The sequence below is a fragment of the Eptatretus burgeri genome, chromosome 2, assembly GCF_056783735.1.
Source record: "Eptatretus burgeri isolate ZD-2024b chromosome 2, Ebu_testis_v1, whole genome shotgun sequence".
Classification (NCBI taxonomy): Eukaryota; Metazoa; Chordata; class Myxini; order Myxiniformes; family Myxinidae; genus Eptatretus; species Eptatretus burgeri.
In genome coordinates this window covers 55,600,019-55,625,183 of record NC_140962.1, presented here as the reverse complement: position 1 = coordinate 55,625,183, position 25,165 = coordinate 55,600,019, and the positions used below count along the sequence as shown (strand labels likewise).

At 41.2% G+C, this 25,165-nt stretch overlaps 1 protein-coding gene across 2 annotated transcripts in view; it reads left to right on the top strand.

The window, feature by feature from the left end:
• The window catches only part of TXNDC16 (thioredoxin domain containing 16), a 131,676-nt gene that overhangs the window by 14,423 nt on the left and 92,088 nt on the right, over positions 1–25,165 (top strand). For both annotated transcript variants that reach the window (XM_085869383.1, XM_085869382.1), the window contains exons 3-4: positions 9,841–9,923; positions 11,865–11,935. In XM_085869383.1, the coding sequence (XP_085725509.1) occupies positions 9,841–9,923; positions 11,865–11,935 (154 nt within the window). The remainder of the gene's footprint in view (positions 1–9,840; positions 9,924–11,864; positions 11,936–25,165) is intronic.

The following is a 25,165-nucleotide window of genomic DNA, read 5'->3' as shown; positions in this document are numbered from 1 at the left end:
ATCATTAGTTGATGGATGTTAAAGATCCAGCGGTGTCCTAAGCCAAGAGTAGGTGAGTTTTCACTGCCATCCTGAGAAAATTACAAATTCCTGGCCTGACTAATTGCTGGGAGGGCAATGGCAAACCACGTAGTATCACCCATGCCAAACAGTCAAAGACCTGCAGTCAAGTAGAGCACACTCACTCAATCAATCTTCTCAAGCTCTTTCTCTTTTTTTTCATTCACAATTGTTATCTTTTCTAATTCTCTACTCTCTTGACTGTGTGCACATGCGGTGTGGATGGTGTGCCTCCATTTCTCTCTTTCACTTTCCTTCTTACATTTTTTTTTCAAATTTCTGCATTCTGTCACTACCTGTGTGTGTTTCTTCGACTCACTCTGTACACCTTCAATTAGGCACTCATCAGTGTGAACCTTTACCAGCGCAATACACTTCATTTTCCCGCAATTTCTGCGATATGTCTTAAGGTTAAATCAATCCTGCCTGATTGTATGCTTATTCAGATGCGTTGGTAAAATGCAAATCAATCATTATGCAACACAATCTCCCTTTCCAGTGCATAGAAAGACAGTATGATGAGAAAACAATCACTTTACACTTCACACACAATGGAAACAGGTTCATTATGCTGCACACAATGGATAGAAAATAGCTTCTAATTGCAAGTTGGTGCTACTCAATATGCAGGGGCTCTCGCGATACTTTTAGAGACGAGTCCTTCAAAGACATGTTCTTGGCTGAATATCTTGTTGATATACATCAACAACCTCTTTTCATCACTGGAAAATCAAGTGTACCACTTTGTAGATGACACCATTTGAAGAACAATATTTGCACACACTTCCGGGATGGTTAAGGAATCACGTCGGTCAGCCAATCTCCAGAACATAATTAATTAGTCATCTACTGGAATCACCTTTTTCTGCAAAGAAAGACCCATATTCTCATTTTATCCCTTCTTAAAGACAGGTTGATTAATCCCACAATTTTTTTTTTCGGGTTAACCTCAGGAAGAAGTTCAGTCACTGTAGAAGAAGTACAGAAGTGGATGTTGTTGTACAACTAATGTTGTAAAGTCCCCTTGAATTACGATGGTGCAGTTAGGCCACATGTTTGGAAATGTCATGCGGACCGAATGCGTGATTATAGAGCTGAGCTGTGAAGTTCAAGCATTCCGATCAGCAGGCCCTCCTGTAAGATTGGAATCAGAGTTGTTGGATTCAACCAGATTCAGAGCCATGAAGTACAGTCAGTCCTGGGCATTTCTATCAGCTACAACCTGTAGTTTTATTTGCAGTGATTTAAAGCACATTACCCAGACAGCAGTAGTATAAAGAGCAAATGTAAAAGGCATGCATTGACATCAGGGTACTTTCATATGAACGAACAAATAGCAGTTGTCGCTTTGCTGACGGGAGTATTGAGAGTATGAACGAACAAATAGCAGTTGTCGCTTTGCTGACGGGAGTATTGAGAGAGTTGTGGGGGAGAGAGAGAGAGAGAGAGAGAGAGAGAGAGAGAGAGAGAGAGAGAGAGAGAGAGAGAGAGAGAGAGAGAGAGAGAGAGAGAGAGAGAGAGAGAGAGAGATAGAGATAGAGATAGAGATAGAGATAGAGATAGAGATAGAGATAGAGATAGAGATAGAGATAGAGATAGAGATAGAGAAAGAGAGAGAAAAAAAAAAAGACTTTTATGTCCTTTTATTACAAAAAAAAGTATAAAGGGTAAAAATTCAATACAACAAAGCAAAGGATTATATACAAGAGTGGAAAAAAGAAGAGAAGAAACCAATTCAATTTTCAAGTAATCGATAAAGCATTGATAACAATTTATACACAAGGAACACCCCCAAAAAATACATTAGAGAGAGGAGAAGATGATAAGAAGAGAGAAAGCAACACAGGCTCCACACGTACCGCCAGAGACTGAGCAACAGCCCCTTGCGTTTGCACGTGCGTGCCAAGCGAGAGAGAGAGAGAGAGATCGAGAGAGATCGAGAGAGATCGAGAGAGATCGAGAGAGATCGAGAGAGATCGAGAGAGATCGAGAGATCGAGAGAGACACACAGACACTTTTGGCCTCTTGATTGTTTGGGATCATGATGTAACAAGAGAAGTTATACCAGTACAAGCAAATGCCTGAGCATTGCCCAACAAAGAAACAAGGTAAATTAAAACTTCAATGTAAGTACACCATCAACAAGTTCACATAAGGATGTGTTCACACACCACTGTTGTGAGAACAGTGTACAATCACTGGAATGAATTTCAAGGTGCACGCGTGCTGTGACCAAGGTTTTAAAGAGGTAAACAACATCGGAAACAGAATCACAAACATCTTGAATTTTGCGTTTCCTTGACATGTATATAGCAAGCTTCGCTTCAGAGGACAAATAATTTGCTAACAGGCACTCGTATTTACGCTGGTGGAAGATGCTAAAACCGTAAACAAAACCACAAGTAAAAGTTAGGCCGAGTCCCCGGATAGCACGTGATAAGACTGTAAAAAGGGGTGCCAACCTTGAGCAATCAATAAAAATGTGAAAAATAGTTTCTGCGGCACCGCAGAAGGGACACAATTCTGTGTTATCGGGACATATACGATGAGATAAAACATTGGATGGTAAAATGTAATGTGCCAGTCGCCACTGCAAATCTCCGGAGCGCTTGGCAGTGGGTGCCTTGTACATAACATGCCAGTTGATCGAAGTAGAATGAGTGGTCTGAAGCATTCTCCCCCAATGTGCTTGTGGTTCCGCAGGTCTATCGGGAACAAGGGTTTTAACACACAAAGCGTAAACAGAAGATTTTTCCATCAATTTAAAGGAGGTGAAACCTTGAAAATGAAGCAAAAGCTCTGGAAAGGGATGTAGGGATAAAGAAAGGTTAGCTTCTACCTGTGGAATCCATTTCAGATTAGTTTGCTTGAAAAATCGCAGAATCACAGAAAAGATTCTCCCAATAATTCGAATGGACCTCACTCCAGTGGCCACAGCGACGTCAGCAGCTGGCTTCCACTTATAAGGAGAAGGAGTTCTGAGATCTTTTACCTTCGTACATCCAGCATCAATAAACTTCTGCACAAGAATATAATTGCTGCAGACCCCTTCAAAAATGGGGTTTAAAAAGATAGGCTCATTTAAAAACATTTCCAGGGAGTAGTCATTGTTATTTCGGCGAACAGTGACTGCCTGCCATGCCTTCAGCATGCTTCTATAAAACATGGGGACTGATGCTATATCAACTTTCTTGGTGTCAATAAGGAACAGTTGCTGATCGTAGCCGAGTTTCCCCGCCTGCCGAAGCAGGCAGTGAGCCAAGGCCTTCCACGAGACGTCCGTGTACAGCAGTCTGCGAAGCGAAAGGAGGCAAAAAGCCATCACCTTGCTGGTAATAGCAATCAGCCCCTGTCCTCCTTCAGCAACAGGCAGGTTTAACACACCAGGTTGGAGCCAATGCTTTCCTCCCCAAAAGAAGTCAATAAGAATTGATTGTAATTTTTTAAGAAACAAATCTGGGGGCTGCAGTGCTATAAAAACGTGCCAAAGCATTGATGCTGCAAGGTTGTTTATAACAAGGGTTCGGCCCCGATAGGAGAGTTGACAAAGTAAGCCCTTCCACTTTCGTAAACGTCTCTCAGTTTTAATTATTAGAGATTCCCAGTTTTTTAAAATGAAGTTCTCAGTTCCAAGAAAGACGCCTAGGTAAAAAATTCCATCCCTTTCCCATTTAAGTTTCTCGGGAAGAGTCGGAGGAATGGCGCCATTTTGTGGACCAAGATGGAGAGCTCTGCTTTTTCCCCAGTTCACTTTTGTGGAACTTGCCAAACCAAATTCATGAATGCAACAGACCAAGGCTGAGACGTCCTCATTCGAGCGAACGATTGCACAAAGATCATCTGCATAAGCAATCACTTTAAACGGGTTCGCCATTGGTTGAGGAAGGAAACCGAGAAGACGTGCACGCAACCGAACGAGCAAAGGCTCAATCGCAAGAGAGTACAGGAGGCCAGAAAGAGGGCACCCTTGACGAATGCCTCTATTAACCGGGAAAGGGGGACATAAAATGTTGTTAACCTTTAAGAGACTAAAAGTGTTGTTATACAGTAACTGCACATGAGAGATAAAATTTTCCCCAAAACCAAACCCCCGTAAAACAGAGAAAAGATAAAAATGATCAATGGTATCAAAGGCCTTTTCTTGATCTAAGAACACCAACCCGACATTCCTTTGCTCAAGAGAACAGATGTCAATTATATCACGCACAATAAAGATACTGTCATGAATTGTCCTCTTCGGGACACAGTAAGACTGATCTGGGTGTACGATCTCCTCGATTATGGCTTTAAGGCGGTTGGCAAGGGCCTTGGAAAATATTTTGTAGTCTGCACAGAGTAATGAGATGGGACGCCAGTTGTGTGGTTGCTGAAGGTCTCCTTTTTTGGGGATAAGGGCGAGGACAGCCCTCCGGCAGCTTAATGGCAGTGCGCCTGATCGTCGACCGTCGATTATAACCTCAAGTAGTTCTGGTCCGAGGAGGTCCCAAAAGGTTTTATAAAATTCCGCAGGAATTCCATCCAGGCCGGAGGCCTTACCCGAGGGTAGAGTTTGAAGAGCAGCTTGGAGTTCCTCCAAAGTAACTTCCTTGTCCATTTGTAGAACTGCAGGTTTTGACAAGGAAGGTAAGGAAGAAGTCAGCACTGTTACCATTTTGTTGTCGATTTTCGGAGCATGATAAAGTTCAGTAAAGTAGTGTCTGAGTGAGGCTCTGACATCTTTTTGATTGTGTGTTATCCTTCCTTCCTTTGTCCTTACTGAAGTTATCTGCTGACTTCTCTTTGTTTGATCTTCCAGTCCAAAAAAGAACTTAGAGGAGGTGTCCAGGTAGCACAAATTCTCCAGTCGGAGACGAATCAGCGCTCCTCTGGCTTGCTTTGCACAAAGTCCAGCAAGAAGAGCTTTTTTCTTCACCAGCAAGAGGTTGGTTCTTTCATGATTTGAGGCCAAGAGGTTGGTCTGCAAATATAATATTTCTTTGGCAAGCAAGGATTGAAGGGCAGAGTCATATTTGGTGTGGTAGGCTCCATATTGTTGGCAAAAGGATCTTATTTGCACTTTGACGTTGTCCCACCATTTTCCAAGGCAGGGGAAGGAAGTTTTACGTTGGAGCAAGGCTCTCCAGAACACACCAAAGGCATCGACAAACAGTTGGTCATCCAAGAGGCTTGCGTTGAAGGTCCAGTAGGCAGCACCACGATTCCGAACTGGTTGGTGAATACGAAGTGCGACCATGTGATGGTCTGAGAAGCCGCTCAGAGTAATGTCCATATTGCTCACAACATTTAAAAAGTTACTGTTGATGTAGAAACGGTCCAATCTTGCAAGTGATACGTGGCCTTTTGAACACCGACTCCACGTGTATTGGCGGAGAGAAAGATTGCGGATTCTCCACACATCAACCAGGGAAAACTTGGACAAGGCTCTCAACAAAGGCGCTGCGCTTGCTGGGTGCGGCTCCTCTCCATTACGCTCAATGGTGGGGTCCATCGTGCAGTTAAAATCTCCACCCAAGCAGACAAGTCCATCAAAATCAATGTGTAAAAGAGACGTTTCTAAGTGTGTGTAAAAGGTGAGTCTCTCCGCGCTATCGCTGGGTGCGTAGACATTCAGTACGGTGTGTTTAAAGCCATTATGTGTGAAGGTGAGTGAAATCAAATACCCTTTGATAATCTCATTAAAAACAACACTGGGACTACAAAAGGAAGGTTGTAAATAAACAGCCACCCCAGCCCTTGGGTGTTCCAGACTACTAAAAAACCATTTTCCCCTCATTATCCTTTGCCATTCACTTGCACAAGAGGAGCTGCATCTTGTTTCTTGCAAAAGCAAAACATCAATGTGATTTGTCTCAACAAACTGTTTAACTTCTGCTTTACGGATGGAGGAGCGTCCCCCATTAATATTTAAACTCGCTATAGAGAAGGCCATAGGCTAACACAGAGTTTGGGTGTGTCAAAAACTTAGTCTCTCTGTGTCTGCAGCTCATTCTTTGCTTTGAGGATGCATTTCCGGAGTCGATACACTTGTGATTCCGTCACGCCAAGCTGTCTGGCTTTGAGGAGCAAAAGCTTCGCAGAGATTATAAAGCCGGATAAGTCAGGGAAAAAGTTTTTAATTTTAACATGTTTCTTGCGAAAGGTGTCATGAAGAAACTTTATGATATCGGCAGGTGGAACACTGGTAACACTCTCCGAATCTTGGGAAACTGGATCATTCCATGCTTCAGCACCGCCGCAAGAAGCAAGTGTCCGAGTACATAATCCGAGTACTGATTGGTGTCCATTACATTATCGTTATGCTCCAAAGATGGAGCTGATGGTTTAATAAGGGAAGCCTCACATTCCGCTTCCAAAGGGGGAGGAGTCGGAGGAGTCGGGGAAGGAAGAGTGGAGGGAGGAGGAGTGGGGGGAGGAGGAGTGGGGGGAGGAGGAGTGGGGGAGGTGGAGTGGGGGGAGGTGGAGTAAGGGGAGGTGGAGTGGGGGAGGTGGAGTAGGGGGAGATGGAGGGGTGGGAAGAGGAAGAAGATTAGAAGTGGGAGGGGGAGGAGGAGGAGGAGTGGGAGGGTGAAGAAAACGGGGAGGAAGAAGAATACTAATGGAAGGAACGTTATATTCCACTTGAGATGAACCTGGTGTTTCACTAGTTGAAGCTTTACACCCTGATTCAACCAGGTTTGGAGTAATTGGTGACTTAGAAACGGTACACATTTCACTGTTGGTCTTTACAGGGAGGGGGGTTACAGTGGATTAGGTGTTAATATCCAAGGTGCCTGTGACTATGGGAGTGGTCACGTGTGCTCCCTGCTGCACAAAACCAATCTCCTGCTCATGTTCACCAACCCCACCGACAAAAAAGTCATCATCCTCTGGAGCAATTACATCAAATCGATTTTTCGTTTTAAAAAGAGCATCTATTGTTGCTTCCAAACACGAGTCATTATTCTCGGCAGCCGGCGCCATCTTTTTTTGCACAGCTCGCCGTCACATCTTGACTATTGTTATCATTTAGATGCTTCAATTTATGTTTCCTTTATGAAGGAACAACGGTGAAGCTTTCGTCATCTGTCAGGGGGGGATTTACCTCCACTCTCGACGGCCCAGGCAGATTGTTCGAGTTTGAAGCGTCACCAACGTTCCCAACTCTAGATATACCACTATTCGTCTCAATGGGTTCGACCACACTAGATATTCCACTTAATATATTCTTGGGGCAATCGCTTTTTAAATGTCCCGATTCACCACAGATAAAACAAGTTGTGGTCTCCGTTGCAATATAAATCTGGTAATTGCGGTTTTTATTTTTTAAAGTCATAACTGCATTGAGCGATTGAGCGTTGTTTTTTAGAATGATATAGCAATGACGTCGGAACGACATGATGTGGCGAACCAAAGCGTCAGAGCGCAGACGAAGTGGAATCATGGAGATTCGTGATACAACTGTGCCAAAAACGCTTAATGCAGCTACAATCTCCTCACTCGAGAAGAAGGGCGGGATGTTGGACAATGTTAATTTTACCGCCATCATATCGAGATAACTAACGTTGACGAAGACGTCCGGCGGAACGGATAGACCGCTTTCGACCACTTGAGCCACGTGTCGCTCCTCTGACAAGAAGACCACGACACGTTGGCTCATTTTCGAAGCAGCGAGAACATTCTCGATTCCTACGAGCTCTCCCAGAGCCATCACCACGTTCTCAACACTAACTCCATCAGGTGGAGTAATTGTCACTCCATTTTTCCGAGTGAGTGACTCGTACACACTATTGTGCAAACGTCCGTTTGCCATAGCTTAAAGCAAAAGAAGAGAAGTTTAAGTTTAACAAAGGAAAACCGTCACAAGCAACCAGCAAGTGGGTCAAATGAAGTATAAGGGAAAGGAAGAGTATAAGGAAGAAGCTAAACCACCGATAAACGGCAGGCCTATGAAAACAAGGCAGATGAAAAAGTAGGCCCAGAAACCCGAAGGTTTCAAGGAAAACCCACAAAGCACCTACCGTGCGCGCTCTCCTTCTCTCTCTCGTCTCAGCAGGAAGGGAAACAGGGAAAAAAACTCCACAAACACGTACGGGGACACAGAGGGAAACGAAATAGGGACAGGAACAACACTAACACAGCACAGTACTCACAGCTGCACACACAGAGCCGCCATGACGCCACACCCATGCACGACTCACCAACGACCAGCAGGGGGCGCGAGAGAGAGAGAGAGAGAGAGAGAGAGAGAGAGAGAGAGAGAGAGAGAGAGAGAGAGAGAGAGAGAGAGAGAGAGAGAGAGAGAGAGAGAGAGAGAGAGAGAGAGAGATATATATATATATATATATATATATATATATATATATATATATATATCACAAGTTGGTGTTTTCAGTTTTTCCATGTGTGCCCATACACAAACCTTCCTTCCTTTCATTTTTTTGTTCTTTTTATTGTGTCAAAAATCGTCCTTGGAGTTCCCAGAATCTACCGCTATTGGTTTCATTGAAATCCGTTCATCCGTTCTCAAGTTATAGCTTGGCAAACAAACAAACATGGCTCCTTTTATAATATAGATTAGCAGGACATTAGTGGACAATGAACAAATATGTGTCATCCATGTAATTGAAACCTGGGTTCCCAGAATCATTGATTTAGATGGAAACATTAATCAGGACAACCTGGATCACATTTCAAAGCTGGCCTCTGAATTCAGCCATTGCTGCCCATATTGCCCCCTTTGAGGCAATGAATCTCAGGCCTTTTGTTTCATTGGCATCTCTCAACAGGTGGCTTAGTTTCAGTATCTGCTTCTTGCTCACTGCTCGCAAATTGGTGACCTTGCATGTTTTTTTTACTGGTTCTATTGTGCAGTCATGGCTCCTGCCCTCTCATCTCTCTACAAAACACTTGCCCATCCAGATTACCAGACACCCTTTCCTTGTTAAGTTCCCTCGATCTTAACATAATTCGCAGTCACCTGCATTCATTCATTCCCTTCTTAGCTTGCATGTGAAATCATCTTTCCCAGTTTGTTGTCTCAAGCTCTTCCCTCCAGAACTTCAAGGCCACTGCCCACCACCACCTATTTTTTTTTAACACTGTTAAAATTTAACACGGTTAAAAGAGGTGTTCAAACTCAAGACCATAAGGTCTTAAGCCAGCCACCTTAAATGTAAAGCCAACACCAGGCTTAATGGGTACTGATGCAAGACTGATTTTCATTATAGGTGAAGAAAGTGAACTTTACAAACTTGCCACAGGTATGTATGGTTTGTACCGCTATGATTGCCAGATTTTCACCATTGTAGAGTTTTTATTAGCAACACATCAAATTCGTAATTTTATTTTTAGACAGGTTTCAGCTGATGATTTTTCTCACTGATGATCTCCAAAATGCAGAAATAACGAGCATTTGTAAGAGCATTCATTCTGACCTTGTGGCTAAGGTGCACTGGAATTGTTTGGCAAACTTTGTATGCATGCTATTGCCAGCTTGTTTGGTCTTCAGGCCAAAGTGTATGTGTTTTTCTTTGTCCGAATGTTCAGATTTCAAACTTTTTATCTCCACTAACCCTTCCCATCCATTTTAGTGCTGCTATGTTTGCTTCTCGTCCTCCTGTGAATTAATCCTTTGTTGTGGCTCCATTTTGTCCTACTGCCCGACTGTCACCACATCACCTTGTGCTTCCCAGGCCTAGACTTTGCATTTCATGAAAGTATTGACCTTGTGAATATACTATTGATGCACCTTTCTCCGAACATCTCGAGAAAGTTTCTAACTTTGCTTTTCTTTTCATGTAGACTCTCCAAGGATTGAGAGGTGCTTGCAAGGTCTTTCGGATGCCGCTCAGCTTCTAGCAGAGTACAAGATATCAGTCTGGCAGGTGCTTATTGTCTACGAAATGACCACAGTTAGTAGTTGCTCAAAGCAAATTTGTTCAGATGGGAATGCTGAACAGGTCAACTCATAATTTGTTTTTACATTATACTTACTTAATAATTTTGGACTAAATGTTGAGTTTCATAAATACATTGAGAATGACCTGGTATGTACTGTGCACATTTGTACATATGTGTGATCAAGCCTGATTTTCTGTATTTAACCTTTTAATCCCTGAGCTCCTTGGACTCTCGGCTCCTCCACCCTGGGCTCCCTGGAGAAACATGAGCCACTCGGGTATATGAAAGTTTGAACAGCGTCTGGGAAAATGGCTGCTAGGGTATATGGAGGTATGAATAGCGGCCGGTAAACCGGCCATGAGGGTATATGGAGGTTTGAATAGCGGCTGGTAAACCAGCCACAAGGGTATATGGAGGTTTGAATAGCGGATGGTAAACCGACTGCTGGGGTATATGGAGGTTTGAATGGTGGCTGGTAAACCGGCCACAAGGGTATATGGACGTTTGAATAGCGGCTGGTAAACCGGCCGCAAGGGTATATGAAGGTTTGAATAGTGGCTGGTAAACCAGCTGATAGGGTATATGGAGGTTTGAATAGTGGCTGATAAACCGGCCACTCATATATATGGAGGTTTGAATAGTGGCTGGTAAACTGGCCGCTAATGTATATGGAGGTTTGAATAGTGCTGGTAAACCGGCCGCTAATGTATATGGAGGTTTGAATAGTGCTGGTAAACCGGCCACTCGTATATATGGAGGTTTGAATAGCGGCTGATAAACCGGCCGCTCGTATATATGGAGGTTTGAATAGTGCTGGTAAACCGGCCACTCGTATATATGGAGGTTTGAATAGCGGCTGATAAACCGGCCGCTCGTATATATGGAGGTTTGAATAGTGGCTGGTAAACCGGCCGCTCATATATATGGAGGTTTGAATAGTGGCTGGTAAACCAGCTGCTGGGGTATATGGAGGTTTGAATAGTGGCTGGTAAACCGGCCGCTCATATATATATATATATATGGAGGTTTGAATAGTGGCTGATAAACCGGCCGCTCGTATATATGGAGGTTTGAATAGCGGCTGGTAAACCAGCTGCTAGGGTATAATGAGGTTTGAATAGTGGCTGGTAAACCGGCCGCTCATATATATGGAGGTTTGAATAGTGGCTGGTAAACCAGCTGCTGGGGTATATGGAGGTTTGAATAGTGGCTGGTAAACCGGCCGCTAAGGTATATGGAGGTTTGAATAGTGGCTGGTAAACCAGCTGCTGGGGTATATGGAGGTTTGAATAGTGGCTGGTAAACCGGCCGCTAAGGTATATGGAGGTTTGAATAGTGGCTGGTAAACCGGCCACTCGGATTTATGGAGGTTTGAATAGTGGCTGGTAAACCGGCCGCTCATATATATATATTGAGGTTTGAATAGCGGCTGGTAAACTGGCCGCTAAGGTATATGGAGGTTTGAATAGTGGCTGGTAAACCGGCTGCTTGTATATATGGAGGTTTGAATAGTGGCTGGTAAACCAGCTGCTGGGGTATATTGAGGTTTGAATAGCGGCTGGTAAACCGGCCGCTAAGGTATATGGAGGTTTGAATAGTGGCTGGTAAACCGGCTGCTTGTATATATGGAGGTTTGAATAGTGGCTGGTAAACCGGCTGCTTGTATATATGGAGGTTTGAATAGTGGCTGGTAAACCGGCTGCTGGGCTATATGGACGTTTGAATGGCGGCTGATAAACCAGCCGCTTGGGAATATGTTGTTTTGAATAGCGGCTGGTAAACCGGCCGCTAGGATATATGGAGGTTTGAATAGCAGTTGGTGAAACAGCCACGAGGGTTCAGAGGATGAAGCCACAAAATGGTGAGAATTTTTTCACATCAAGTTCTCCATTCATCCCAACTCTCTTCTTTGTCACTGCTCTCAGATGGATTGCCAGTTGTACAGCACCCAGCAACTTTGCAAAGAAGAAAATGACAATGTTGCATATTTCTTCAGGTAAAATATTTTTGTTTACACAAATCTCACCCTGTCTGACTCGGTTTTTCATTCTGACATTCACCCATTGAACCTTTTTCTTTTAAGTTCAGCATCTGGATATCAGTAATGTATTGTTGCATAACAATGGTGTCATTAACAATTACTGCAAACTCATAGGCTATAGTGTCGCCTTGCAGCAGAAATCAATGTGTCAACCAACACATTTGTGAAACATATCAAGTTCCTTGTTAAGATGCATTGAAAGATTTTGATTTAAGCAATACATTTTTTTAGAAGATAGTGTGAGTTGAGGTGTTGAATTGGTTTAGTTGATAGCACGTTTACAGATAAATCTGTTCAAGTCTGGCTTTCATTCTCAGTGGAGACGAATCCCACGATAAAACTGCTGTTCTCTGGCAGTGGCAGCAGGGGCCACTGCTTCCCATAATTCGACAAAATGATACCTTGATCTTCAACATAGCAGATCTGCCAATGCAGGAATAATGAAAATAGTCATGTTTACCTCAAAAATAGGAAGATAACGTAAAACATAACAGTTTTCCCCTTGAATTGCAGTACTGCAACATTGTTTTAAATAGTTAAATGCATAATTCTGTGATAATATATGCCTAAAAATGTGCCTTCAAACCTATCAGCCATCTATATCTAATGAGCCATAATTTCTCTGCTTGGATGTTTCACATAAGTTTAGGAAGTGTGATTACCTCTATTAATTATATACTATTAGAACATACTTTTTAAACCATTAGACCCTTTAGATTGTTGATATCCCTTGACCATTTTGACCTAAGACCCCTCAGACATTTTGGCCCTTTAGAGAGCCTGAGACGCTTTCAGACATTTACATTCTTTGGACTCCTTAGACTGCTCTTGGCCTTTAGACAACGTGAGACCCAATAGGCCCAATAGATCCTTTAAACCCATTTGACCCTTTTGATCCCTTATACCCTAACTGCGATTGGAACATACCCTTTAGACCCCTTAGACCCCATTGACCCTTTAGACTCCTTTTGACTGCTTAGTCCCATTTGACCCCTTATGACCTTTAAACCCCCATAGACTCTATTGACCCATTAGATCCCTTTTCGCCCTTAAACCCCTTAGTGGGAGTTGACCCTTTTGACCACTTATGACCCTAAATGCCTATGGACCCCTTAGACACTTTAGACCTAAACACCTGTGATACCTATTATACCTGTAGACCCTTTAGACCCCTTTTGACTCCTTGGATATTTTATACCCCTTAGATACATTAAGACCTTTACACTTTTGGACTGCTTAGATCCCTTTACCCTTTAGACCCTTTCAACCCCTGAGACACCTTAAAACTCCTTACACCCTTTGGATCCTTTTTCCACTTTAAACGCTTCAGACCTCATTGACCCTTTAGACCTTTTCAACCCATTTAGACCATTTTGACCCTTTAGACCTTTTAGACCAATTTAGACCATTTTGACCCTGTAGACCTTTTAGATCCATTTAGACCATTTTGACCCTTTAGCCACCTTAAAACTCCATAGACCCTTTAGACCCTATAGATCTTATTATTTGGACTCCTTAGATTCCTCTTGACCTTTAGACACCATGAGACCCAATAGACCCAATAGACCCTTTAAACCCATTTGACCCTTTTGATCCCTTATACCCTAACTTACTGCAAATAATGCCACCCCATTAGACCCTTTATAACTGATAGAACCCTTTAGACCTCTTCAGACCATAACTACGATTGGAATATAGTTTTTAAACCTTTGAACCCTTACGACCCTCATAGATTCCTTTGGGCCCCTTCAACGCCTTCAACCCTTTGGATCGTTACACCCTTTAGACGCATTATACCCTCTGTACCCGTTAGACCCATTTAGACACACACCAAACATCTATGGCGTGTTCTTGCAATGTACAGACAATACTTTTTTCAGGAAGTGAAATTTGTTTGTGAATTTTTCAGAAAATAACGTTTCAATATGTAATCGATGTACAATTAGCCATAATTGGTATGTTTGTATGTTTCACATAGATTTAGGAAGACAGCAAATATTGATGATTCCTGAAGCGCATGAAAGGAAATCCCACATGAAGTATCTATTCATCTTTATCGCACTCGTTAAGGAAAAATTTTCATGTCAATTGTTCAGAAATTAAGGATTCATAGTCAGAAGGAGATGTCAGAGGAAATCCCGTCTAATGTTTCACCGTGGTAAATATCTTCTTATATTTATCACGGAATTTCTGTGGGTTCAACGTGTCGATATCTAATTTTCCATAATTTGTATGTTTGTCTGTTTGTACGTTTCACATAGATTTAGTGAGCAACATAGCTTAAAAAGTTGTGGATGGATTATGATGAAGCTTGGTGGATGAGTTAGACAGGTGAAAATAACAAGCTGATTCGATTTTGGTTAAGATCCGGATGCACATCTGGCCTGTTAGAATGAAGCAAAACGTTAACTTTTGGCAACGACTGAGCTTGCGTTATATTGTGACAAAATTTAGAAATCATATATAGATTATTGTCGTGGCATTTCCACACGTTCAACCAGTAATTTTATATGGCAATATTCACACTTGGCAAAGTCTGACAGGATGGTGCGGAGGTAGCAAAATTACCTTTAAGTTACGTAGTCTGAGTTTGATTCCCCATCCAACTATAAGCTTTCAGATTTGGCTTCGTAGACAAGGTGTTGCATCTGCTAGCTGTAGTTGGTGGATGTTAAATATCCCACGTTGTCTTGCGCAAAGAGTAAGTGGGTTATCGCCGGCACCCGAAACAAATTCCAAATTCCTGCCACCTTCAAGTGATAGTCAGGCACGACAAGCTGAATCGCCAGAGATTTGGGTGAAAACATTTTCCCAGTCGACCCGACAAGATGGTGGGAATAAATGGCCCCCTTTATGAAGTGGTATAGTAGTAGTTGTAGTTGTGGCAGCAGTAGTAATTGTAGTCGTAGTCAGTCACACTTGGCAAAATAAATTGTGGCAAAACAATGTAAAATTACTTTATTTTACACTTAAACTACTAAGTATTATACAGCTCTATTTTTAGATCCTCGTGGAGGATCTCTAAGTCTTACTCACGTTGTTGTTCTTCATCTTCTTCTTGTGGACTTTTTTGTTTCACAGCCTACAGTTTTCATCGAAACTTCCTGAAACTTGGCAGATATATGTACAAATACCCTACGCAGACAGTAACCATCTCCGATTTTGAAAATTCCTCCTAGAAAAAAAAGTTATGACGTCAAAATATCTCTGCTAATAGAAATCGCCGAAAAATTACCTCCGAAACTAGGCAAGCTTTTTGAATTATTTTTGCAGGAATCGAACGGGGCATTAGCAGAGATGAATTGCTGCACATATGATACATCACTATGATGTCATATCAATTTTTATGACGTCATTCCTATTTTTTTTACATTTTTGATTTCACAACCCAGAGTTTTCATCGGATCTTCATGAAACTTGCCATGTATATGCAGAAAGTCCACGCGCAGGCAGTAACCATCTCCAATTTTGGAAATTTTTCCCAGAAAAAAAAGTTGACGTCATAATATCGCCGCTAATGGAAATCACCTATACCATTATCTCCGAAACTAGGCAAGCTGTTTGAATTTTTTTGCGGGAATCAAGCCGGGCATTAGCACAGATAATTTATCACAAACCTGATACATAACAATGATGTCATATTCGTTTTTATGACATCATCATTAAGAGGGCAAGGATCTTACCTCATTTGAGCTTGTTTAATTTAGCTTCCCGCTCTACTCTTGTAGGATATGGGGGAGGCTTATACCTGTTGTAGGGTTTGTTTATTTGAGTAGTGCAACCAATTTTTAATGGTACCTCAGAGTTTATTAAACTACTGAGAGTAGTAAAGCACCATTTAGGTATTTTCTTTCTTCTTTTTTTTCTCCCAATATCCGAGCTGTATCTCGGAGCTGGCTGGGACTTTCAGAATTCAATTTTGCATCAATAATGGGAATAAAAAGTATGCCAGGTGAAGATTAAAAAAAAAAAATTCACCATGACATATTTTATGGTCATGACCTAATTATAGAAAATTTTACATTGTTTACCATCAGTCGACTAGTTTTTGTCCAATCACAACAAATTGCCCTCTCTAGATAGCCTAGGGCATTTGTGAGGGTTCGGTTAAGCCTAAGGCCTAAGTCACATTTGGCACGGCGGCCGTAGGGTCCACAAAATCTATGGCCACTAGCAATTATAGGGCGGCCGCAGTATTTCCACGGTCACACAATGTAGTAGTCACATATGTTTTTTTTGGGTAGCCGCATGGCGTATTTATAAATTGTGGAGACCGAAAATGTGGGGGTGCCGTACGGTCTTTGATTTGATGTCGCACGGTGACCTTAGGGCATCCCTGCGGCAGCCATAGAATTTTCAAGGCAGATGCAACATGCCCGCAAGGCGACCACAGGGGGACCCTAAGGCGAACGTGCTGCCAGACGGACGGTAACGAGTGGGTTCTTTTTATTTTTATTTTTTTTTACCAGTTCTTTTTTTTTCGGCTTGTTGAATTGCTATGGCCAGTGTAGAAATGGAAAAAGTTATAACTCTACGCTATAATTCCATGGCGACCCCTACGGCCTGTAAAATATAGCCATACTGCGTAGGGCCACTCTGAGGCCACCTCAGAAACTCTGCGGCCGCCGCACGTTTCTGTCAATTCAAGGGGGGGGGGGGTACGGCTGCCGTATCCTGGTCGTAGAGCAAATGTGACTTAGGTCTTAGCACCACCTTGTGGTTGTAACCATAACACCAGCCTGTGGTCTGCTCGTAAATGGCAGGTGGTCCACAAGTTACTCCCTAAAAATGTTTTCTTTCAGGTTGTACATGTTTACTCAATAAAAGCATGTCGTTCAATTTCCCTCCTCGACTTCCGTCATCATATATATGTATGTATGTATATATATATGTATGTATGTATATATATGTATGTATGTATATATATATATATATATATATATATATATATATATATATATATATATATATATATATATATACATATATACATATACATATACATATAGTTGGACTTGATCAGCCCCCATTTCATTATATCGTGCACCAAAAAGCAAGAAATAAGTGGCCTTGCCATCATGCCTGGTGTTGGCTTAATGGTTAGGGTGGTGGGCTTTGGATCCCTGAGTCCTGAGTTCAAATCCTGCTCAGCTGTTGAATTAATACCAGGTGTGGTTAACTCAACCTGTCATCCTTCTGTGGTTGGCAAAATGAGTGCCATCTTGCAGGTATATTGTGTCGGAGTGGTGACCTGTCCAGGATTGTGCCCAATAGCCAAGGAGACTGTAAAAGCAGCACCAACATTCTGCACAGGTGTGGTCCCAATCTCCTCCTCCTTGCATATATATATATATATATATATATATATATATATTTTTTTTTTTTATACAGAACTCTTCTACATCTGCTCGCTTTTGATGGAATTCAAAGTGGAGCATTCAAAGCAGCCATTTTAACTGTTACGTCACATCTGGTACACGATGAAATAATTTTCTACTTTCATATTTTATCCCACCTAACTCGTCTTGGTATTTCCGGAGTGTATTTTAAAAAAAATACAATCACGACTGGTTCGACTGGGTGAGCATTGATCACAATGCATTGTAAAATGCAGAGATTTGTTATACGAGCAAGTGGTAGCGGGGACCAGCCTGGGCCTACGACTGGAATCGAGGAATCTCATCAGCCACCTTCAAAGAAAGAAAGCCTCTGTGTCAGAAATGTAATCCAGATTGTTTAGCATTGGGATTTACATTTACAGGATCCGAGGATGTGTAAATGTTTATTTGTCTCGGAAGCAGTAAAAAAAAACAACCTTCCTCCTTTCCAATTTCAAATAATACAGTTTATCATCGCATTCAAGACATGTCACTCAATATACAGTCGAAGAGCATCTTCAACATCTTCGAAGTAAGAGATTTGCTGTTTAACTCGATGAAGCCACAGATGTTGCTGGTTTAGCTCAATTACTGGTTTATGTGCACTATCGTTGGGAAGGTGAAATCGTTGAAGATTTCCTGTTCTGTAAACCTACGGAAACTCGGACAACTGCTGAAGAAATCTTCAAAACTATTGATACCAACATGTGTGCACATTGTTTAAAGTGTTCCGATTGTATCGGGATATGCACCGACAGTGCATGTTCAATGATGGGAGCCTGCAAAGGTGTGATTCAGCAGGTTTAACAAGTTGCCCCAACAGTACGAGTCACCCACTGCATTGTGCACAGAGAAGCCTTAGCAGCTCGCCATTTGGATCCACAGCTATACACCGTTCTGACATAGAGTGAAAACGTTCTGACATGCATACAGTTCTGACGTACAGTGAAAACAGTGAACTTTGTTAAAGCAAGGCTACTTAATTCTCGTCTTTTTGGTGCACTATGTAATGAAATGGGAGCTGATCAAGCCCAGCTACTGCTGCACACAGATCCGCTGGCTATCACGCAGACGAGTCAACCAATGTGTATTTGAGCTGCACAATGAACTGGATGAATTCTTGGCAAGCACAAGCTACAGCCATGCAAGCCAATTCAAAGACCAACTCTTCTTGCTGAACTTGCATGTTTAGCTGATATATTGAACCTCCTGAATGATCTTAACCTTTCACTGCAAAGCAAAGATGCGAACATTTTGATGCTCAGCGATAAAGCAACAGGATTCAGAAAGAAACTCATTGTGTGTGATGAACTCGCTTTGAAAATGGAATTACAGTCCCGGAATGTTTCCATTGCTGACAGAATTCCTCTAATTCTGAGATTGAATTGGCCAGCATCAAAGCAGTTTTGATTGCTCATGTTAATGCCTTGGATACAAAATTTGAGACCTACTTCAGAGACATTTCAGATGACAGTGTCAGTGGATCCTTGCACCGTTTTCCGAAGATGTCCTTGCAAAGACAAACCTTAACTGCCGAGCCCAATATCAGCTTGTGGATTTGTCATGTGATGGCAGCCTGAAGATAAATTCAGGGAGCAATCTCTCACGGCCTTTTGGCTCTCCAATGAAATGGAAAGGACTATGAAGAACTGTCAGGTGAAGTAATAAAAAAAATATTGCTTCCATTGGTGACAAACTATACTTGTGAAGCAGGATTCTCTTGCTTAAGAGCTTTAATTACAAAGTACAGATCTCAGCTCCAGCCAGAACATGGCATGTGTGGCTGCCTTTCCACAATTTCTCCTCGCATTGATGAACTGCTCGGGAAGATTCAAGCCCAGGGCTCTCATTAAGTTGGGTAAGTTATATTCATACTTTACTCTGTCCATGTACTTATATCATTTAAAATGTGTAGCAATAATACTACAATTGTTATGTTTCGTACTGTTATCATTTTAAAGCACTAATTTGAGCACATTTAGAAGGGTCTGCTTTTTGACAGACTACACACAAACACTCGTTGTGTGTGACATCACTATTAGTCTGGTATATGCACATAAAAAATTAGTTTTTTAATGATGTGAAAAAGGGGGTTAGTATTCCGTCGGAAACATGTAGACACCAAAGTGGTCCGTACATTTAAAAAGGTTGGGAACCACTGGCTTAGCCTAAGGTGCATTAACACTTAATTTTTTTTTATCATACCATTCCGAATTAAAGGTCAAGGTCAAATGGTGGTCTTGAAAAGATAATGCGTTTTTTTATCATCGCTCAATTTTGCCAATGCGGAATTTCAAAGACCACTTGGTCTTCCATGGTGTTATTGCATCATAATAGTGTACCTGCGCTGAAGTTGTGCACCTGAGATTTGATTGGTATCTTTGATCTGCCTTTTTTCAAATTGTAACCTAATTTAAAAAACAACCTTTTGATCTTAACTTGAATAATTTTCCTCTGATTCTCATGATGTTGAGTTTTATGGAAAGATTGTAGATGGGGACACATTATCCAAATTTACACTCTATCCCTAAATGTTGAAGGTCAAGGTCATATGGCGGTCCAAAAATATTGTGGCCATCATTGGATTGCGGGCACCTGGGGATGGGGAGGGGGGGGTTGAGAGGAGGGCTTACTCTTGGTGATCACTTTGTGATTGCAGATATCTAATTTATTATACCCAATCATTTAATTACCTTCGCCACCAAAGGTAGACGGAGGTTATGTTTTCACCACTCTCTGTCTGTCTGTCTGTCTGTTTGTCTGTTTGTTTGTTTATCCATCTGTGAGCAGGATATCACAAAAAGTTTCGAACAAATTTGGATGAAACTTGGTGGACAGGTTGGGTGTGTGATCAGGCCAAATTGATTTGATTTTGTTGAAGATCCAGATTCTGATCCGGATATGGCAATTAAAAAAACAAATTGAGAGATGGACCAAAACCGATATATATATATATATATATATATATATATATATATATATATATATATATATATATATATATATATATATATATATATATATATATATATATATATATATATATCATGATATATTAATATTTCAAAAAGTTGTGGACGGATTATAACAAAACGTTCTGGGTGAGTTAAATAGGTGACAAGAACAAGCTGATTATATTTCAGTCATGGTCTGGCTGTAGATCCAGCCTATCAGTAGGATACAAAACATAAACTGCTGAGCCTGGTGGAGGTATACACTCTATCAAGATTGCCATTCTAGTTTTTCAAAGTGATTCTTCACAATTGCGAGATTGGGCTAAAATGATATGTAGCATGATATTTCAAAAAGTTGTGTACAGGTTATGACAAAACGTGGCGGTTGGGTTGTTTGGTGACAATATCAAGCTGATTAGATTTTGATTAACGTCCAGATGCAGATTCAGCCTATCAGTGGGATACAAAACATAAAATGTTCAGCTGGCAGAGATATGTACTCTACCAAGTGCCATTCGAGTTGGAAATGTACTTGTATTTTGCAATTGATGCACAGACATCATCATTTCTTAAACATACTGAATTCTTTATTTTATTTTTTTTCTCGTATATAGTGGCCTGCAATAGTATTCAGCTATGACCCACAATGCCACATTTCCATGAATTACGAATTATGTAAAAACAATTTTTCCAAATGAACTTTTTTATTTATAACTGAGGAGATCAAACTAAACACTGTTATAGTTGAAGGAGGTTACATGTCAGGAATACCTGCAAAAAAGGGGTACAAATCATTCACTGGTTACAAAAGTGTTCACCCTGTAGGTCAGGACTTGGTGGAAGCACCTTTTGCAGCAATGGCTGCAATGAGTCTTTTTGGGGAGGTCTCTCCCAGCTTTGCACAGTGAGATGGTGAAATCTTTACCCATTCTTCATGTGAAAATTACTCTAGTTTTGCAAAGTTTGACTGGGATCGTCGATGGACTACAGTCTTCCAGTCTCACCATAAATGTTCAGTTGGGTTCAAGTCAGGACTTTGACTAGGCCACTCAAGAACATTTACTGCAATGTTAGACCCTGCTATTTGTGGATTCGCTATTTGCGGACCCCGCATATTTGCAGACCCCACATATTCATGGACCTCGCGTATTTGCAGGTCATAAAGTGTGACCTGCTTCTACATTAACGCTTCGCATATTCGCAGTTTTTTGTTTTATTTTGTTTTTTACATTGCAGGTCTGGTCTCCTATAGGTGTGCATGTGGGAAATTGGAAATCAGCCAACATCACTGCATTACATAAAACAGATGCAAAAACGGATCCCCTTAACTGCAGCCCAATTAGCTTACTGTACTTCAAATCATCAGCAAGTTCATGGAATGCATCGTCACAGTTAACATAAAATCATTCCTTTTCTCCAACAGCCTCATCTCAGATCATCATTTTTGATTCAGACCTGGTCACTCTACCTTGGACATGCTGCTTTCACTCTCCCGACAATGGTGGAGACACTCAATATCAGAACGTCTCTCTGGACATATCTCGAGCCTTCGATACAGTCTTGCATCCTGCCATTCTCTCCAAACTGTCTGCCTATGGAATCCAAGGACAACTCCACTCTTGGATCAATGACCTCATCCCCTCTCGTGGACAACATGTGCCTCTCAATGGAATCCTTTCAGCTCCTCTCTTTGCTCTCTTTCTTTCTCTTTGCTGATGACTCCACTCTCTACCGTGACATCTCTGATCCATCTGACAGACAGGCAGCAACCTGTCCCTTCTCCTCAGACCTTGACAAAATCACAAACTGTTCAAACACAATTTTGCCTATGTATCCATATTATCCATGCTTTGTATTCTCCCTTACCCCTCATCATTACCTGCATTCCTTGTTTGTCAGTCTCTGTCTAATTTTCCCTCCATCTTGCTTTTGGTGTTTCCCCTTTCTCCTGCTGTTCACTTTGGTATGTTGTGTCCTTATTTGTTCTGTGTAATCACTCCTCCACAAGCCGAGACCATGTAAAAAAACACAAAAATTGGAAAAATTCAAATAAATGATTTCAAAAAAATGCCCCGGCATTCATGGACCCTGACATTCACAACATTTTTCAGGAATGTATCCTCCATTAATAATGGGTCTGACAGTATTTTCTTCTTATTTAGCCACTCCAGTGTGGCATTAGCTTTGTGCTTCAAATCACTCTCATGCTGAAATGTGAATCTTCTCGTCATTTTCAGATTAATGGCTGACTCAAGCAGGTTTTTTATCAAGGATTCTCCTGTACTTTGTCCCTTCTATCCTGACAATCTTGCCAGTCCCTGCCGATGAAAAGCATCCCCACAACATGATGCTGTCACCACCTTGCTCAATAGTAGGGATCGTTTTGACAGGATGAGGTGCAGTGTTCGGCTTGCACCAGACGGAACGCTTTGAATTTAGACCAAAAAGTTCAATTTTTGTCTTGTCTGACCACAAAACTTTTCTCCACATGCCTGCAGTATCATTAAGATGCTTTTTTTCACAAACCCCATACGAGCTTTTAAATGCACCTTCTTCAGTAATGGCTTCTTTCTTGCCAACTGTCCATTGAGGCCAGCCTTATGAGGAAACGGGATATTGTTGATTGATGAACACTGACCCCCATCTCGGACATAGAGCCTTGTAGATCTTTCAAAGTCATTGTTGGACTTACAGTGACATCCTGAACCAATTTCCTGCTTCCTGCTGAAGTGGCATCAAAATGTGAAAACTTTAGAGGGGGTGAATACTTTTGCAGACCACTTTACTTGCTGTAATTGGTGGATTTTTTTGGAGAAACTAAAGGTTAAATCAAGATTTTTAAAAAATTATTCTTCACTTGTGGGATTTTGGTGAAGCTGCTTTTTGTGCAACAGAGGGTTGGGGGATTTTGGGGGTATCTTAATGAATGGGGCAATTTATGGCTACCTTATTTCAATGCATTCTTTAAAGCAGCATCTGGTGCCCATCACAAATTTCAAAAACAACATGGTGATTGGGCTTCTTGTTAAACTGCTGCATTCCCTGTTGGGGTAGTTCTCTTTTGGTGGTACTTGATGGAGTTCCAGGATTTCAACAGGGCTATGATGAAGGATCACCAGTTGCTTAAAGATGAAGATGAACACGATTTCTCAGTCCTTTCTTGGGTGAAAGTCCCCTTTACTGTCTCATTGTCTCTGAATTGATTAATTATGTATGCATCTTGGTTTGATATGTTGACTTTATTGCATTTGCCCAAGGGTATTGCATTTGTATCCATTTGTTAGTTAGTTTGGTTGCCAGTCTGTCTGTCTGTTTGTCTGCACATAATGTGCTAACATAGGTCACAGCCACCGCTTGGTGGTCGGCAGTCTTACATGTTCTTTTTTTGGCCAGTCCCTCCATAAAGTAAGTACAGTTAGAATGTGAGTACATCTATGAAGTACATACTACTAGAATGCTAGGATGTCTATAAAAGACATACTATTTGGAATGTGAGTACATGTGATTAGGAATGCGTTTGTTTTTCGACAAAGTACGCACTATTAGAATGTGCGGATGTCTATTAAAGTACGTACTATAACAACATGAGTATGTTGATAGAGAAACTACGATTGGAACTTGAGTACGTTTATAAAATACATATGATGAAAACATGAATTTATACAATGAAACCGAAAGGTCTGTTTGTCCGATGTATGAATATAAAGATATGTTTGTCCAATGCATCGTTGACAAACCACACAAACACCACACAAAACAAGTTCGGGCGAGGGTCTGCAATCCCTGATTGATGTTTGTAGTTATTCTTTTGTTGCTTATTATATAGTGTTACTTGGTTGTTATGTCACAGCTGGTGATGTAAATTCTTATTCGTAGTGCCAAATCATTTAAGCACATATTTATTACTCCAGAAGTCTCTCGTATTACATTCATGGGTTGTACCAACAGAAATTCTTTAAGAGTGTTTCACAATGCCATTTTCTTTTAATCTCTTGTTGATTAGCTTTAATGACTCCAAAATTGATATAAACTTAGATTTACATCACAGCTGGTGATGTAAATTCTTATTCGTAGTGCCAAATCATTTAAGCACATATTTATTACTCCGGAAGTCTCTCGTATTACATTCATGGTTTGTACCAACAGAAATTCTTTAAGAGTGTTTCACAATGCCATTTTCTTTTAATCTCTTGTTGATTAGCTTTAATGACTCCAAAATTGATATAAACTTAGATTTACATCACAGCTGGTGATGTAAATTCTTATTCGTAGTGCCAAATCATTTAAGCACATATTTATTACTCCGGAAGTCTCCCGTATTACATTCATGGGTTGTACCAACAGAAATTCTTTAAGAGTGTTTCACAATGCCATTTTCTTTTAATCTCTTGTTGATTAGCTTTAATGACTCCAAAATTGATATAAACTTAGATTAAGCGGTATAAAACCATGGTAAAGTTGACTTCCTGAGAATATCCATTACTTCTGCATCACAGATTCATGCAAACATCACATATGTTTGCATGCAATAACCTCAGTAACTCCCAATCAGCATTATAATAACCCCAAACTTCCAATAACATTGGCTTTTAATTCAATGTGATTGAAAATCTCGTTTTTGAGTGCATATAAACGTTGAACAAAATTAAACACTAACCCACCATATGTTTGGTCAATGAATGCCCAAACTTATCATAATGAAGCTTCCTGTGCTTTTATCACATGACCATAATTTGTGGTCTGATATTCTAGTTTTTGTTCCCCACCCCTCTGAAAAGGTCGGAGATGGGGGACATTAAAATGAGCTCCGTCCGACTGACTGACCGACCAACTTACCGACCGATCATCCGTCC